Source organism: Xenopus tropicalis, chromosome 4 (genome assembly GCF_000004195.4).
Source record: "Xenopus tropicalis strain Nigerian chromosome 4, UCB_Xtro_10.0, whole genome shotgun sequence".
Lineage (NCBI taxonomy): Eukaryota > Metazoa > Chordata > Amphibia > Anura > Pipidae > Xenopus > Xenopus tropicalis.
Window position 1 is genome coordinate 114899655 of NC_030680.2, and position 14125 is coordinate 114913779.

The 14125-nt window shown below is 40.5% G+C and overlaps 1 protein-coding gene across 4 annotated transcripts in view; it reads right to left on the reverse strand.

Annotated features, from left to right (window-relative positions):
* Nucleotides 1–6856: 6856 nt before the first annotated feature.
* The window catches only part of tcf20 (transcription factor 20 (AR1)), a 76832-nt gene continuing 69563 nt past the window's right edge, over nt 6857–14125 (reverse strand). For 3 of the 4 annotated variants that reach the window (XM_002934714.5, XM_004913793.4, XM_031901057.1), the window contains exons 4-6: nt 13632–13681; nt 12016–12107; nt 6857–7692 (exon numbers count right to left, since the gene is read on the reverse strand). In XM_002934714.5, the coding sequence (XP_002934760.2) occupies nt 12060–12107; nt 13632–13681 (98 nt within the window). In that variant the 3' untranslated portion in view covers nt 6857–7692; nt 12016–12059. The remainder of the gene's footprint in view (nt 7693–12015; nt 12108–13631; nt 13682–14125) is intronic. The other variant, XM_002934712.5, reaches the window with a different exon arrangement.

A 14125-nucleotide genomic window follows, 5' to 3' on the forward strand; every position in this document is an offset into this window, starting at 1 on the left:
CCACTCATAAATATTACCCTTTTACATCTTTTATCTTTATCCACCATCTGCATCATCTGCATGTCACTCACTGACAGGCTGATATAACCTAGCATGTGTGTGTGGCCTTGGTTTGTGTGTGAGCACAGTGTCTCATACGAGACAGAAAGTTAAAAATGAAAATGGCAGTTTTTCAATATGCAAGATTATAAAATATGTTCAACAACAGCACCGCCCTGAGCCCTCAGCTAGGGGAGTGGATATCACTGTTTTTTTGAAGAGCAGGCACTCACTGAGAAAATCTTCATGCAGAATTCTTGATTAAAAAGTAACTATATTGGAGTACTGCCTTACGCATTTTGTGTTCACAGACACTTAATCATATGATTAACTGTCTGTGTGTCTGTGAACACAAATGCGTAAGTTACTTTTTAATCAAGAATTCTGCCTGAATAGAGACCTACATTGTTTGAGGGTATCGTTTTCCTTTAATATGACACTTTCTTTCTTCTAACAGCAACAATTCTGTACATCCCTTGTTACAGCAATATTCTTATACCAGAGATACAGGAGGATTATAGATGATCCAAGTCTGAATGCCGATATGTATATTAAGGTTTAAAAACCATTTGACTAATGTATGATTAAACATTCGCCACTCAATATTGTGTTGGAATTTTGGATTTGGAACATGCCATTTAATATTCCGTGGGGCTGGAGCTTGATATCTCTGAAACCGCTCACCCCTTCCCTCCCTTCCCTTCAAGTGCTAGATAAAAGTACAAGTCTCTGTGTTACCTGTCACAAGAGCTGGCCAAGGATAATTGGCAAGTACCCAGCAAAGTGGTATGTTTGCCTTGTATTCTTTCCATTATCCTCTCTCCCCCACCCCAGCACAGACACACTTAGAAGAAGGCTTGGATAAAAGGGTATAGGTTTGTTTCTAAACCTTTTAAATCTTAGAAGAACGTACGTTTCCATAGAAACTCTGCTCAGTTGTGTAAGGTTTGTTATGATATTCGGCTCTTCATAAGTTTTTAGCTGAGAAGCTGGAACACACATAATTATAAGAGCTTTCAAGGCTGAAGGCACAGAGACAGGCTGCGGCTTTCATATTGGAGTTAATGAGAGCCCGACGTGTCAGGATCCAGCAAACCTCAAAGTGTTACATAGATGGCATATAGGTTGCTTGTGATGGACATGTATTAACACTATGCGCCAGAATCACAGCAGTAGATTTCTTTTCATCATTTTTTTACTAGATAATGGCTGCAAATAATGTAATTTGCTGTTCTGTTTTGCCAGTGCTCACCTTATTCTTCTGCAGATTTATTTGTATGAGCTGCCCTCACCCTGCTAATAAGCGCACTGCTAACATCAGCGCAAGTATGGTGGTTTCCCACAGAGGAGGAAGGTAACCAAAATGAACTATATTCTAAGGATCTGCCCCCACAGGGTAACCTGTGCAGCCCACCTACATACACACCTGTGTGTGTATCCAAACTGAGGGGAACATTTACAAATTACATCCCACTTGAAATTTATGTTACCATCTGCTTAGAATTATTTCACCCACAGTGCTGCCTAGGTGCAGGGAGTTGGATGTACAGTATGTACTCCCAGCATCCTGAATAGACATGTTTCCTGCCTTCCTCCTGATGAGGAGCCCAAGTGAGGAACTCCTAGAGACTCACAGTATTTGCCACCCTTGGATTCAGCAGGTAATCCACCAGTGATTATGGGATATATGTTGAGGTGTGTATAGAGGGTCCGATGTGGAGCAGCCTCACAACAGTGGGAATGAGAGGTTGTTACCCCCCAAAACTACTGTAAAAGGCAGGAATGTCTGCCCTTTACTGTAAAGTCAAACCAAAAGCTACATTTAAAATGGTGGTCCAACTTAATATTCCATTTAAGCATGTTGTATAAAAGCAGAAACTTTTTACCTTTTATCTTTTTTTAATAATTTAACTTTAGTCTGCAAGTCTCTAGGACCCATAGCAATTGGGCAACAGTTGGAAATGAGTCTGAAAGAGGATAAATGAGGGGCACACACAGCATTAGTTATTGGTTTCAGAGGATGCAAGTATGGTGACCCACTTGAATACTCCAAGTGGATTTAAAGGAGAAGGAAAGGTTACATCGCTGGGGGGGCAAAATTTTACACCCCTAGTGACTTTAATTGCTTACCTGAAACCCGTGGCCGGGGCGGGCAAGCGTTCCTTCTTTGCTCTTTGCACATGTGCAGGTGCGGGAAAAACGGCTTTTTTGCTCAACTTTGGGATTTGAAGAAAGAAGAGAGAAGGAAGAGGAACACTCACTCGCATATACCCCGGGCCAGGGTTTTCTCTCACAGGAGCACTAGTCAAGGGTATCAAGTAAGTGATTACAATCACTGGGAGGGGGGGTTGCCTAACATTTGGCACCCCCCAGTGATTAAGCTTCGCTTCTCCTTAAAACCGTATCCACATATATAATTAGACTACCCCCTTTAAACCACACCACATATGAAAGACATATGAAAGACCACTAGACTATAATGCCTGATTTGCAGCAATTTATATGGTTAAACAGTCGAAGTTATTAATTACCACCAGTAGCACAACAATCCTTCTGCAATGAAGTAAGCACTTTGCAACACAACATTTTGCGAATTGCACACTTATCCATTTATCTTACACAGCTTTTTACATTCATTTGCTCTTTTATTGTAGCAGGGATAGTATGGCTCTACACACCATCCTGCCTCAGCCCAATGCACAGGAGAGATAAGCAGCAGGGGTGGCATTGGGCCTGCCATCTCTATCAGCAATACAGCCAAACTAGACACTGAAGACATGCAATAGCCAATACTTGCAATATTTAATATATGATTACATATCCATATATCTCAGGCTCTCTGCATTCTGGCTAACACATCCATTAATCATGGATATTTCTGCTGCAACCTGCTTTCGTGTTGTTTGTCCACTGCATGTACAACGTGTAGTCAGGGGTCCCCAACCTGTCTTACTCGTGAGCCACAGTCAAATGTAAAAAGACTTTGAGAGCAACACAAGCACCATAAAAGTTCATGGAGGAGCCAAATAAGGGCTAAGATTGGCTATTAGGCAGCCTCTATGCACACTATCTGCTTACAGGGCTTTATTTGGTAGTAAATCTTGTTTTTATTCAACCAAAACTTGCCCCCAAGTCAGGAATTCAGAAACAACTACCTGTGTTGAGGCCACTGGGAGCAACATCCAAGGGGTTGGTGAGCAACATGTTGCCCCCGAGCCACTGGTTGGGGATCACTAATGTAGAGAGATATGAAGAAGCCAGCACAGGGACAGGAGTTGTTCACCATTAAATTAACTTTTAGTATGATGTAGAGAGGGCTATTCTGAGACAATTTGCATGTGGTCTTCATTTATTGTCTGCAGTTTTTGAATTAGTTAGCTTTTTGTTTAGAAGCTCTCCAGTTTGGCATTTCAGCAGCTATCTGGTTGCTAGGGTCCAATATAACCTAGCAACCAAGAAGGTTTGTAAGACAGACAGGAATATGAATAGGAGAGGCCAAAATATAAAGATAAGTAATAAAAATTAACAATAACGATAAAATTGTAGCCTCACAGAGAAAAGTTGTTTGGCTTTAGCACACCTTGGCAAAGATCCTATAAATGTTCAACAGGAGGAACATTCTAATTCAGTGTGCAATTCCATCTGCTACTTTCTTGATGGTGAAAAAAATCAGTGTGTGATAGATCTAGAATACTATTTATAATGTTGCCATTAGGGGGTTATGTAATAAAGGGCACTAAGGAACAGTAACTAATAGCAGCTGTTTAAAGATAATATTTTATTGATTGCTATGGGTTCTTGCTCCTTGGCAAATTTAGTGCCTTTTATTACATATAGGGCATAGTCTTCAAACTATACAGTCGGGTCTGGTCTGTCCATTGAATGGTTTGATAAAGAGCCAATTTGGCTTGAAACGTTGCTGCATTGAGACAATAAAGGCATTATAATGAATTAAGATGGAGTGCTGCCTATAATCGCTAGTCTGGTCTGTGGGACATCCTGAAGAATTCCCCTCCAGGCAATCACTGCACGTCTGGCAAACAGCTATTTTCTGGTGTATTTAAACCTTACCTCCTATTTATGGAAATGGATAATGCCTGGAAACCCAAAGATGTTCAGGTTGACAGGCATTTCCCATTTACATGTAAGGAAGGCAGCTGGGGCTTCTTCACTAGCATTAATACCAGGTTGGAGGAAAAGTTCCATCTGACACAGAGGTGTTCAAATTTTGACGCCAAAATCATTTTGAGTTTCTCTATTCCTATGCACTGCTTCATGCACGTGATGTCAGATAATTATCTAAGCCAGGAGCCTGGCCTGGGTGGAAGTGTCTGATCTGTATATACAGCTGCAGATACCTGTAGCAAACTGCTCGCTGGCAGCCAGCAAATCTGGTGTTTTAATGATGCCTGTTAGACAACATAATAAGAGAATGTGTAGCATCTCATGGCGAGAGCTCAAATCATACACAGCTACTGTTTGTTAGAAATAACGAGTGATTTACTGCAGTAGGGAAAATGATTTTTATACATTCACCAAGCCAATTTGTTCAACACTTTTCTGTCTGGAAAAAAGTGTCAATAACTTAGGAACAATGTATAAGTGCTGGGAATCCCTATTGGTTATACATTTCACTATATTCAATAATAAACCTGCCCCAAAGTCTATGGATTTTAAGACTGCACTATTCTTCAATTCAGCAGGGCTGCTGGCAGCAACTGGTGGGTTTTATTTTTGGAGGGATTGCACTTTGTCCTACAGACCACATTTTATATTACCAGTATTTAATAGAATGGAATACTGAATAAGCAGCATTACCTGGTTACCTTATGTGTGCTGATGATTTAACATTATCTTTGTACATGCGTCATAAAAAGCTGCTACTTTTGTTGGTCAAAGAGATAATATGCTCAAATCAACAGCATTCAGGCACCTGAATCCCACTGATTATACAGATTTAACAGACTGAAAAACTGCAGGAAACAACACTGCTTCTTGTTCTAGACTGACCTCTGCTGGACAAAGCCCCTTCCTACAGTGTAATAACATAAAAATTAATTTCTGTATACAAATACACACAATAAATCATTTAGCTCCAGGTACCTGAACTGTTCCATTTGTAGCATGGCTCCTTAGGATGCACACTGCCTGTGCTTCAAGCTAACTGGCAGCTATGGCAAGGTGCCCAAGCACTAATTATCTAGTCCTCAAGCAAAAGGCAGGTATGGAATTCTATTATATAACAACCCATTATCCTGAAAGCTTTGAAATATACCAAGGTATCATCTTTGACTATATTTGCTCTAGTATAGTAGCATCTCTAATACATGGTGGCCTGTATTACAGGTGAAACTCCTTAACTGGGAAAACCCCACAGGCATTCCAAATAACAGACCCCTTCCCTTTCATTGAGGGACATTTTTATTCCATCCAGAGTTATTCATGTATAAAATGTCAAGTTGACACACTTATTCAACTGCTGTCACGCTCTTCAAGCCATTCACTGGTGAGACATCAGCACCCTGGAGCATTCCATTTCATCAGGAGAGTAATATGAGACCATAGGATGAACTGCAGAATGACTGTCCATACTGAGATTAATTTATTGCCATGAGGCTGATACAACTGGGAATGTTTTCATATTTCACACAGTAGAGATGGTTGCTAACTGCACCTGCCGCCTCCCATTCATGTAATTTGGAAATGCTTAACAGTGTCAGTTCTCTTGCTTTTCAGCTTAATCTGAAGCATTAATACTGCCACTGTCCGGTATTTCCATTTCTGGGAATGAATGGGGGGGAATCTGGGACAGTTACAGGTTACATAAGGAGAATATGCTGATAGAAGAAAAGGCCCTGGGTGCCATCAGCCTTATACAGGCCCCTACAGACCAAACCAGCAGCATGCTGCCTGTGCCCAGCTGGCCTTTCTGATGCCCTGATAACTATCAGGCATCCCATCAGATGAGAACCATATCATTGTGTTGATGCAGCCCTTCCAGGCAGTTGTGCATAGATCTGTATTATTATTATTATTATTCAAAGAAATATTTTGTATAGTATTTCTATACACGTTTAAATAACTATCCCACAAATTAGGCAAAGGTGGATGCACCTGATTTCAATATAAGGAGGCAGTTAGCCCTAGCAAACTGCTCACTGGCAGCCATCTAATGTGGTACTTACATGATGCATGGTTAAAAACAAGCCACAAAAAGGTAAATATATCATGTCGCAGACAAAGCTGAGGAGTAGGGGAGAACGCAGTAATAGAGCTAACAAATTGATTAAGGTGTGCTACACAATGGACAAACCAGCTAATTGTAGCCCCAGGTGCAAGCTGAACCCTCAGCCAGGGTAAAACAATATCCAGGATAAAATGAAAAAACAGCAGCACTCCGGAAATGTTGTAGAAAAAAGTGACTTTACTCAAGTGCACACAGCTTGCTGTGTGCACTTGAGTAAAGTCACTTTTTTCTACAACATTTCCGGAGTGCTGCTGTTTTTTCATTTTATCCTGCAGTAATAGAGCTACACACTCCTGCACAACATCACCAGTTTGCCTTACCACAGGTGATAAAGGGAAAAAAGCACAAAAGGTTAAAATGAACTTTATTGTTTGTTTGTTTTTTTAACTTTTTTATTTTTTTGTAGTTTTCCTTTTTCTAGAAAAAAACAGTTTCATTTTCCCTTGTGAAACACCTAACTCCAAAAATTAAAGGTTTCATGGTTGAAGTGAAACGCACAGGAAAGGCGCTGCCCCGTCCCCTCCCTCCTTATTTGATCATGTGGGCCAACATACAAGATTTATAAAAAAAATATATATATATATACTGTCCATAAGAGGTTTATTTTGCTTTAAAAACAAAGAAAATGTTCTCTTGACCATATTTTTTACAATAAGCTTTCATTTTTTAAAGAAAACTGATGAGCATTTTCCAACGTAGAAAAAAAAAAAAAAAAGGTACAGCTGATAAACGAAGGGGGGGGGGGGGAATAAACAAAAATGCATGTGTGTTGACTGTACTAGACAGATCTGCTTATGAGCTTCTGACCAGACTATTTCATCACTATGTAAGACTGATGCCTCTGACTCTACACAGCCTGCCCTAACTTCTCTAGGTTTCTCCTGGGCATATTCGGTCACTGCGATGGCTGTATTACCGAGTGCAGCGCATACAGACAGAGAACACAGCAGCACAGTATAGGGAAAAAAGGTCAAAGAGCGAACAAATTTATGTTTTTCTAAAACCAGTTTCAAAAGTCTTTTTTTTTCTTTTTTTACATATTTGGGGTTATTAAAATGAAATTTCAGCTCAACCATAAAAAGATTTTGCGCCTTTCCTTTCAAAGTCTTTCCAGACTAAAAATATATTTATATATATTTATATATTTATCTTCTTGAATACTTCCCCCCCGCCTTTTGTTAAACAACCCCCACCCTCCATTTCAGGATGTCAATTTTTTTTTTCTTTTTTGACTGTGAGGTCACTTCCTGATGTCACAATTCTGAGGTGATGTCATGAGTCATGGAGGAAATGCTTGCAGCCAAGTAGGAAGAATCCCAAGAGAAGGCGATGTCCACCCAATGAAGGGAGAAGAGAGCTTCGCTTCACTCCTGTGTGATGATTCCACTTTATCTAAAAAGCTTTACCTTAAAAACAGAACAGCACAGTTAGAACATATCAGATCCAAAACACTGACTACTAGCATACATATAGTCTTGAAGGCTAACAATATCATAGGGTCAGTTACAGGTAGTGGCAGAATCTGAGTGGAGAGGACATGGGTGTGCAGGCCTTTCCACAGTTACTAATGAAAAGGGTCAGTTACTGATTTGCTGAGGCAATGCAGGGGCAGCATTTCTAGCCATACCTCGCACTGCAAGAGAATAAAAGTCACTAGGTCAGAGACCCTAGAAAAATCCAGCTCAGGAAAGTGAACAGCCTTTGTGAAGCACTTTCCTTCTTGGGGGCATTACAGCATCCCTTTTAAGAATTTTATAGGCTGCCTCCTTCACAAACAATATGTTTAAAACTATTAGATCTGTCACAGTGGCATAATTATATGTTATGAGAAGGGGCAGAGCAATCATACTGGTGGGGGAAGGAGAACATACTTATTAAAACATTCTTTAACTTACTGTGAAACAAACAACTTATTTCCACATTCTGACTTGGAGTGAACTATAAATCACGGATTTAAAAAAAAAAAGAAAAATATGAAGAGACAAGGGGAAGCAAACATCCAAATGTGAGAACTATTACACGCCCTATGCACATCTCCCTAATCCCGGCCATGCTGCCCATGTCTGTTAATGTGTCTGCAGACTGGGCCCAACTAATTGTTTTACCCAGAAATCACCCTACCCTGTATCCATCCTTTCCAGAAATCCTTAACCCCACCCACTACATAATTCATTTGGGTTGGGAAGAAAATACAAAAAAACAGACAATAGTCCAACCTTCCAAATGATGTCCAGCTCATATATATTCACACATAAATATAAAGACCTATCAATATACTTGTAAACACAATATAAAACAGTAGAGCTTGGCTTCCTCTCTGCACCACATGAACCATCTTGCAGCAAAACAGAGTTGTAGATACTCTCTCATATCGAATTCTTCCCAAACTGTGGCCATACATTCTATCATGGGGGTATTAAACTAGCAAGCAGGAAAGGTTTGTAAAGGGATTTAATCAGCGTGCATCCCTAATCAGTAATTCTGTAGAGAGGAATGGCTCCAAACCCACCTTGTTCAACTTTACCAGTAAACACTTGGCAGCAGTATCATATATGAGCCGTCTGTCAAATAATAAATCCTTGTGCAGCCAATTTCTGCAGCTAAATGGTTGCTAAAAGCTGAGGGGTTGTCTTACTTACGGAGTGCCTCACTAAATGCTGAACATCACTGAGGCTTGATAAAGCAGCAAGTCTGTCTGTTGCCTCATAACATAGAATGAGACACATTCAAAACGTTTTATAAAAGAGAAAGTTTTTTATTGGGTGTCACAGATTACTGCCCAGGTGTAAATCTGCATAGTTCAGGTATAGGATCCATTATCTGGAAACCCATTATCCAGAAAGTTCTGAATTATGGCAAGACTCCATCTTAATCAAATAATTCACATTTTTAAAATAAACAGTAGCTTGTACTGGATGGAAACCTAGCTTCATGAATCCATATTGGAGGCAAAACAATTCTATTGGTTTTATTTAATGTTTACATCGGTGCTGTCCAACTTCTGTGGTACAGAGGACCGGAATTTTTCTGGCCTACATGGTGGAGGGCCGGTAATGGAAGCCACATTTGACCACTCACCTTTCTTTAAACTGTACCAATTTCAAACCACACCCATTATATCACAAGAGCTTTTAAGACCATGCCCACATTAATGGTGGTAGCGCAGCAAAAACCCAAATGGTTGGTGCTCACTGCAGGGATATCCCCCTTCATTCATATGTGAAATAATTATATTATGTCATATTAAGCCATACCATTAAATTCATATGCCTCATCCTCCCCTGTGGGTAGAACAGCAACCCCACATATTATTACAGACCTTAGGGATCATACAATGACTATTTCCAAATGCTAACAAACTCCCAGAACAAACCCCTGCCAGGTTCATCTCCCACAGGCAGCATAGGGCAGGCAGTATATACAGTGACACAAAGCTGGAAGTGTGTACAGCCAGCACGGGGTCTGTTACCTGTTGATGAGTACCTACTGAGAACACTGGAAGCTATGGCAGGACTTTTAACCATTATTTAGGAACACACATTTTAGTGCCTGCATTGTTCACACCTCAGGCTCAGACTGAAAGCCCCACATTGTTCCCCTGTTCACACTTCAGACAAACTGTAGGACCAGTGCCAGCCCCTGTATTGTTCGTACATGTAATCCCCTGTACTGTTCACACCTTTAAGCCCCTGTGTTGGTCACACATTTTAGTGCAAATAACCAGCAGAGTACACATGTTCTCAGTGAAACAGTGTAATTTTATTGAGACATCTCAGCATTACATGTTTTGGCTAACAGCCTAAAATGTGTGACCAACACAGGGGCTTAAAGGTGTGAACAGTACAGGGGATTACATGTACGAACAATACAGGGGGTTTACAGCCTGAATCTGAGGTGTGTGTAATTAATCTAATTACTGATACCATTTAAAGCTTACACAAAGGTAAGCAGTCAAAGCAGCCAGACAGGTGGTGGGCCACACAGAGGGGGGTTGTGGGATTGATGTGGCCCAGGGGTGGCCAGTTGGACACCACTAGTTTAAATTATTTTTTAGTAGACATGAGGTATGGAGTTCCAAACTATAGAAAGACACCTTGTCCAGAATGCTTGGAACCTAGGGTTTTCTGGATAAGAGGTCCCATACCTGTACTGATAAATGATGCCCACTGAGACTGCAGTGTAAATATAACTGACTCTTTACCTCTTTCTTGCCTATAGAGGGAGCCAGAGTAGCATTATTATAGTTGCAGATGTAAGCAAGTCCTGTTCTTGCAGTGTTCATACTACTACTTATGTGTAAGATACTAGATGTATAGTTGAACTTTCCATTAAATGTTCACCTGTCCCCAGGGTGTCAGATTTGACTATTCAGAATAAAATAGTCTCTAATGCTACACTCTTAGCGTACATGCACATAGTTATATACACATATTACTCACTTTAGACACATTATGGAATATAATCGGACAGCATCCACAACAAATATCCCTGACCTGCAACATATTCCTTTAAATTGTTGCAGGTTTACAGCACTAGTTCTTATTAGGACCCTTGCTACTGGCTTGAAAGTAGCCATTACAGCACACAGAGAAAGACCAACTACAACAAGAAAAAAAGTTCTACTTCTGTTGCAACCAAATATAATTGCAGAGTACCTGATTCTGTAAGGGAATCAATTTGGCATTCTTGCCACTGAATAAAACAGAAAGACGTATGCAGACAATGTGACTGTAGATAATGTGACTGTGAACCAGTGGTGTTCCCTATGGTGTGGCAAACCAGGCCCTACATACCCAAACTACCCAGCCGTTTGTCCGATTGTGACTATATGGTCCATGCCTTGTGAGTGGCAGTACTGACAGGCCACAGCACCTTTTGGTGAGTGGGTGGTGGATATGCAGATGAGAAAAGGCACAGCTCACATCCAATCATTGGTCAAAACCTACAATGCTATGTGGCCATCCCGTACAATGTATGAGTTAAAAGATTAGGCAGAGTGGCCATTATATGGTCACCTTAAAAGAGGTTCAGGAGAATTGTTTCATAAATCCTAGCAGCAAGAAACACATACCTGGATGAGTTCTTGATCAATCAGAATATCCAAGGCTATTGTGATACTAATATCTACAGTTAGTACTAGTGGTTGTATTTATAGTTTATGTATGTGAGTGTATAGATTGGTAGGTGTGGGTTAGGTGTGCTGGGTTTCCTTGGATGGGTTGAACTTGATGGACACTGGTCTTTTTTCAACCCTATGTAACTATGTAACTATACCTGTATACTTTTAAAAGCAATCTTTAAGCCATATTTTTTAGCTATTTATTGGGCCAGCTCACTATTCCCGACAGCATGAGCATGTCTATATGCACGTGTCTGACCCCTGAATATGCTCTTCTATGCTGGCTGCTTGAGAATGAAACAATGCCCATTGAGCCATGCAGAGCACAGCGGAACACAGGGGAGCCCTCGTGCCTGGAAGCGTTATACGAAGCTGTCAATCTGACAGTAACAAAATGCATTGCCCATTCACTTACATACCCTGAAACAGTGCAAAGATGAACTCTATATGTGCTCAGAAGAACCCTTAAAAGAAATTTACTAGACTGAGCTGGGGCTGCACATGTCCCATATGAACACATATAGTATTTCCCCAGAGGTGTACAATCCCACATAAACACTCGGTTTGTGCCACTACTCTGCCTACTAACAGCATACTCTACTTCACTCACCTGTGCTTGAATATTATTTCCAACTCTAGGACATATTTCCCCCCTCAGCCCTGCTCAGGCTGCTCTGATGAAACACCCTTTACTGTCTTGGTCTGAAAGGAGGAAAGAGAGGAGGTAAAAGAGAAAGAGAAGCAAATGCCACAGGTGAACAGAAAAAGCAAAGTTAGACAAGGAGAAGAAGCCAGACCTTACTAATAGCTGTCCAACAGGAAAAACAGGCACCCAGTATAGGGAAACATAAGCACCACCTGGAGAAGGATTTGCCTAGTTGGTATAAGCCTGTGGGAAAAGAGCCTTTTTATCCTCCATGATCTGTTTTATTGGATAACTTGGATACTGGGAGGTACCTGGAAGTCTAGTGTGTGTTAACCAATCTACAAGCTGAAAGTAGGACAGAAACCCTTAGCTCTAAAGCAACAAAGTACAGTTACCCTAAACCAGTGATCCCCAACCAGTGGCTAGCAAGCAACATGTTGCTCACCAACCCCCCTTGGATGCTGCTCCCAGCAGGTGACCATTTTTAATTTCTGGCTTGGAGGCACATAATGTGTACTGCCAAAAAGAGTCTCCTGTAGTCTGCCAGTCCACACTGGGCTACCAAATAACCAATCACAGCCCTTTTTGGGTGCACCCTAGGATCTTTTTTTCATGCTTGTGTTGTTCCCCAACATTTTTATATTTAAATATTGCTCACATGTAAAAAAGGTTGGGCACCCCTGCCCTAAGCTCTAAAGACACATTACAAGGAGCAATCTGCTAAGCCGAGTAATATCTGAAGAAAGCATGCGTTATCTAGCCAATGTAAAAAAGGCTTAAACAGCAGATCTGGTAATATGGCAACGTCCATACAAGTATTATAATATCAGCCTCTCAGCTAAAGTCAATTATGACAGCGCACTTGACATATTGCTTACGGATAAAATGTGTCAGAAGAAAGTCCATGTCTCACTATGCCTTGTGTGTCATCTACACACAATTAGACAGCTAGGTCTTTGGTGAAATTAACAATATGGCTACCTGATAGGAATCCACAACAAAATATATGGTTTAATCCAGAATCAAAAAACAACTGATTTGCATATGCAAAATCTCACAAACATCATCACCTTCCAGTGCCATGTGGTCTAAAGTCATGTGTTTGGCTTGGCCATGACAAAGGATTTGACTAATCCAAGCCCAGCACACACAGGCTTGGGTTTGGCCAAATTGTGAACAGAGTTGGGAGTCAGTGCATCCCTACTAATAGTAACTGGTAGTGTTGTGTAGGAGAACAAATGATGCTGATTGCCCAACATTTTGTCCATCACGTTGCGGTACTAGCTGCCAAAAGGATTTAAAGAGGTGTTACTGGGTGGGTGAAATGGTTATGCAGAAGATAGAGACAAGCATTCTAACAATGATAAATGAAGAGATGAAAGTTTACCAGGTGCCTGCATCGGATAATCAAAAATGTGTGCATGTAGTGAAGCAGTAAGTAACCAAATGTACCGAATACATTAATAAAAGGGGCTGGCAGGGTGACCCATTTCATGCATGGAAGTGGTTTCAGTGCAACCAGAACTGTGCCCCACTAGCAATACATTTGATTATAATATAGAGAACTCAGCATGCCTTACCTTGTGCTTGGGGCAGCGTACAGAGAAGTTCTCCTCATTTAGTAAACATTCTGCAATAGAAACACATTAGTTAGTTAGGTTGTCAATATTTACAACACAAGGGGGATAGGATCATGCAGAAACATAAGTGGGCCACAGAATAAACCCTCTCACTAACACAATGGCATCCCTTAAGATGAGAAGGAAAAAGATTTTGTCTGCAGCTGTGGATTTTTTTTTTATTTTTTTTTGACAAAGTTCATTTTGTGGTAGACAAGCCAGTCATTTTCAAGATTGAAGACAATGGTATTTTAAGACAAACTGATCTTTTAATTTTCTTTTATTTATTTAACTATATTCTGCAGTTCTCTTCTTTGGAATGCCAACACATACCTGAACCACCAATGACTAGCTGGACAATACATAGGAGCAGATACAGATTATATTTATATATACATTATTATATAAATGTATATTTATCTTTTTGTTATTTCTTGCACCAAACATGGTAAAAA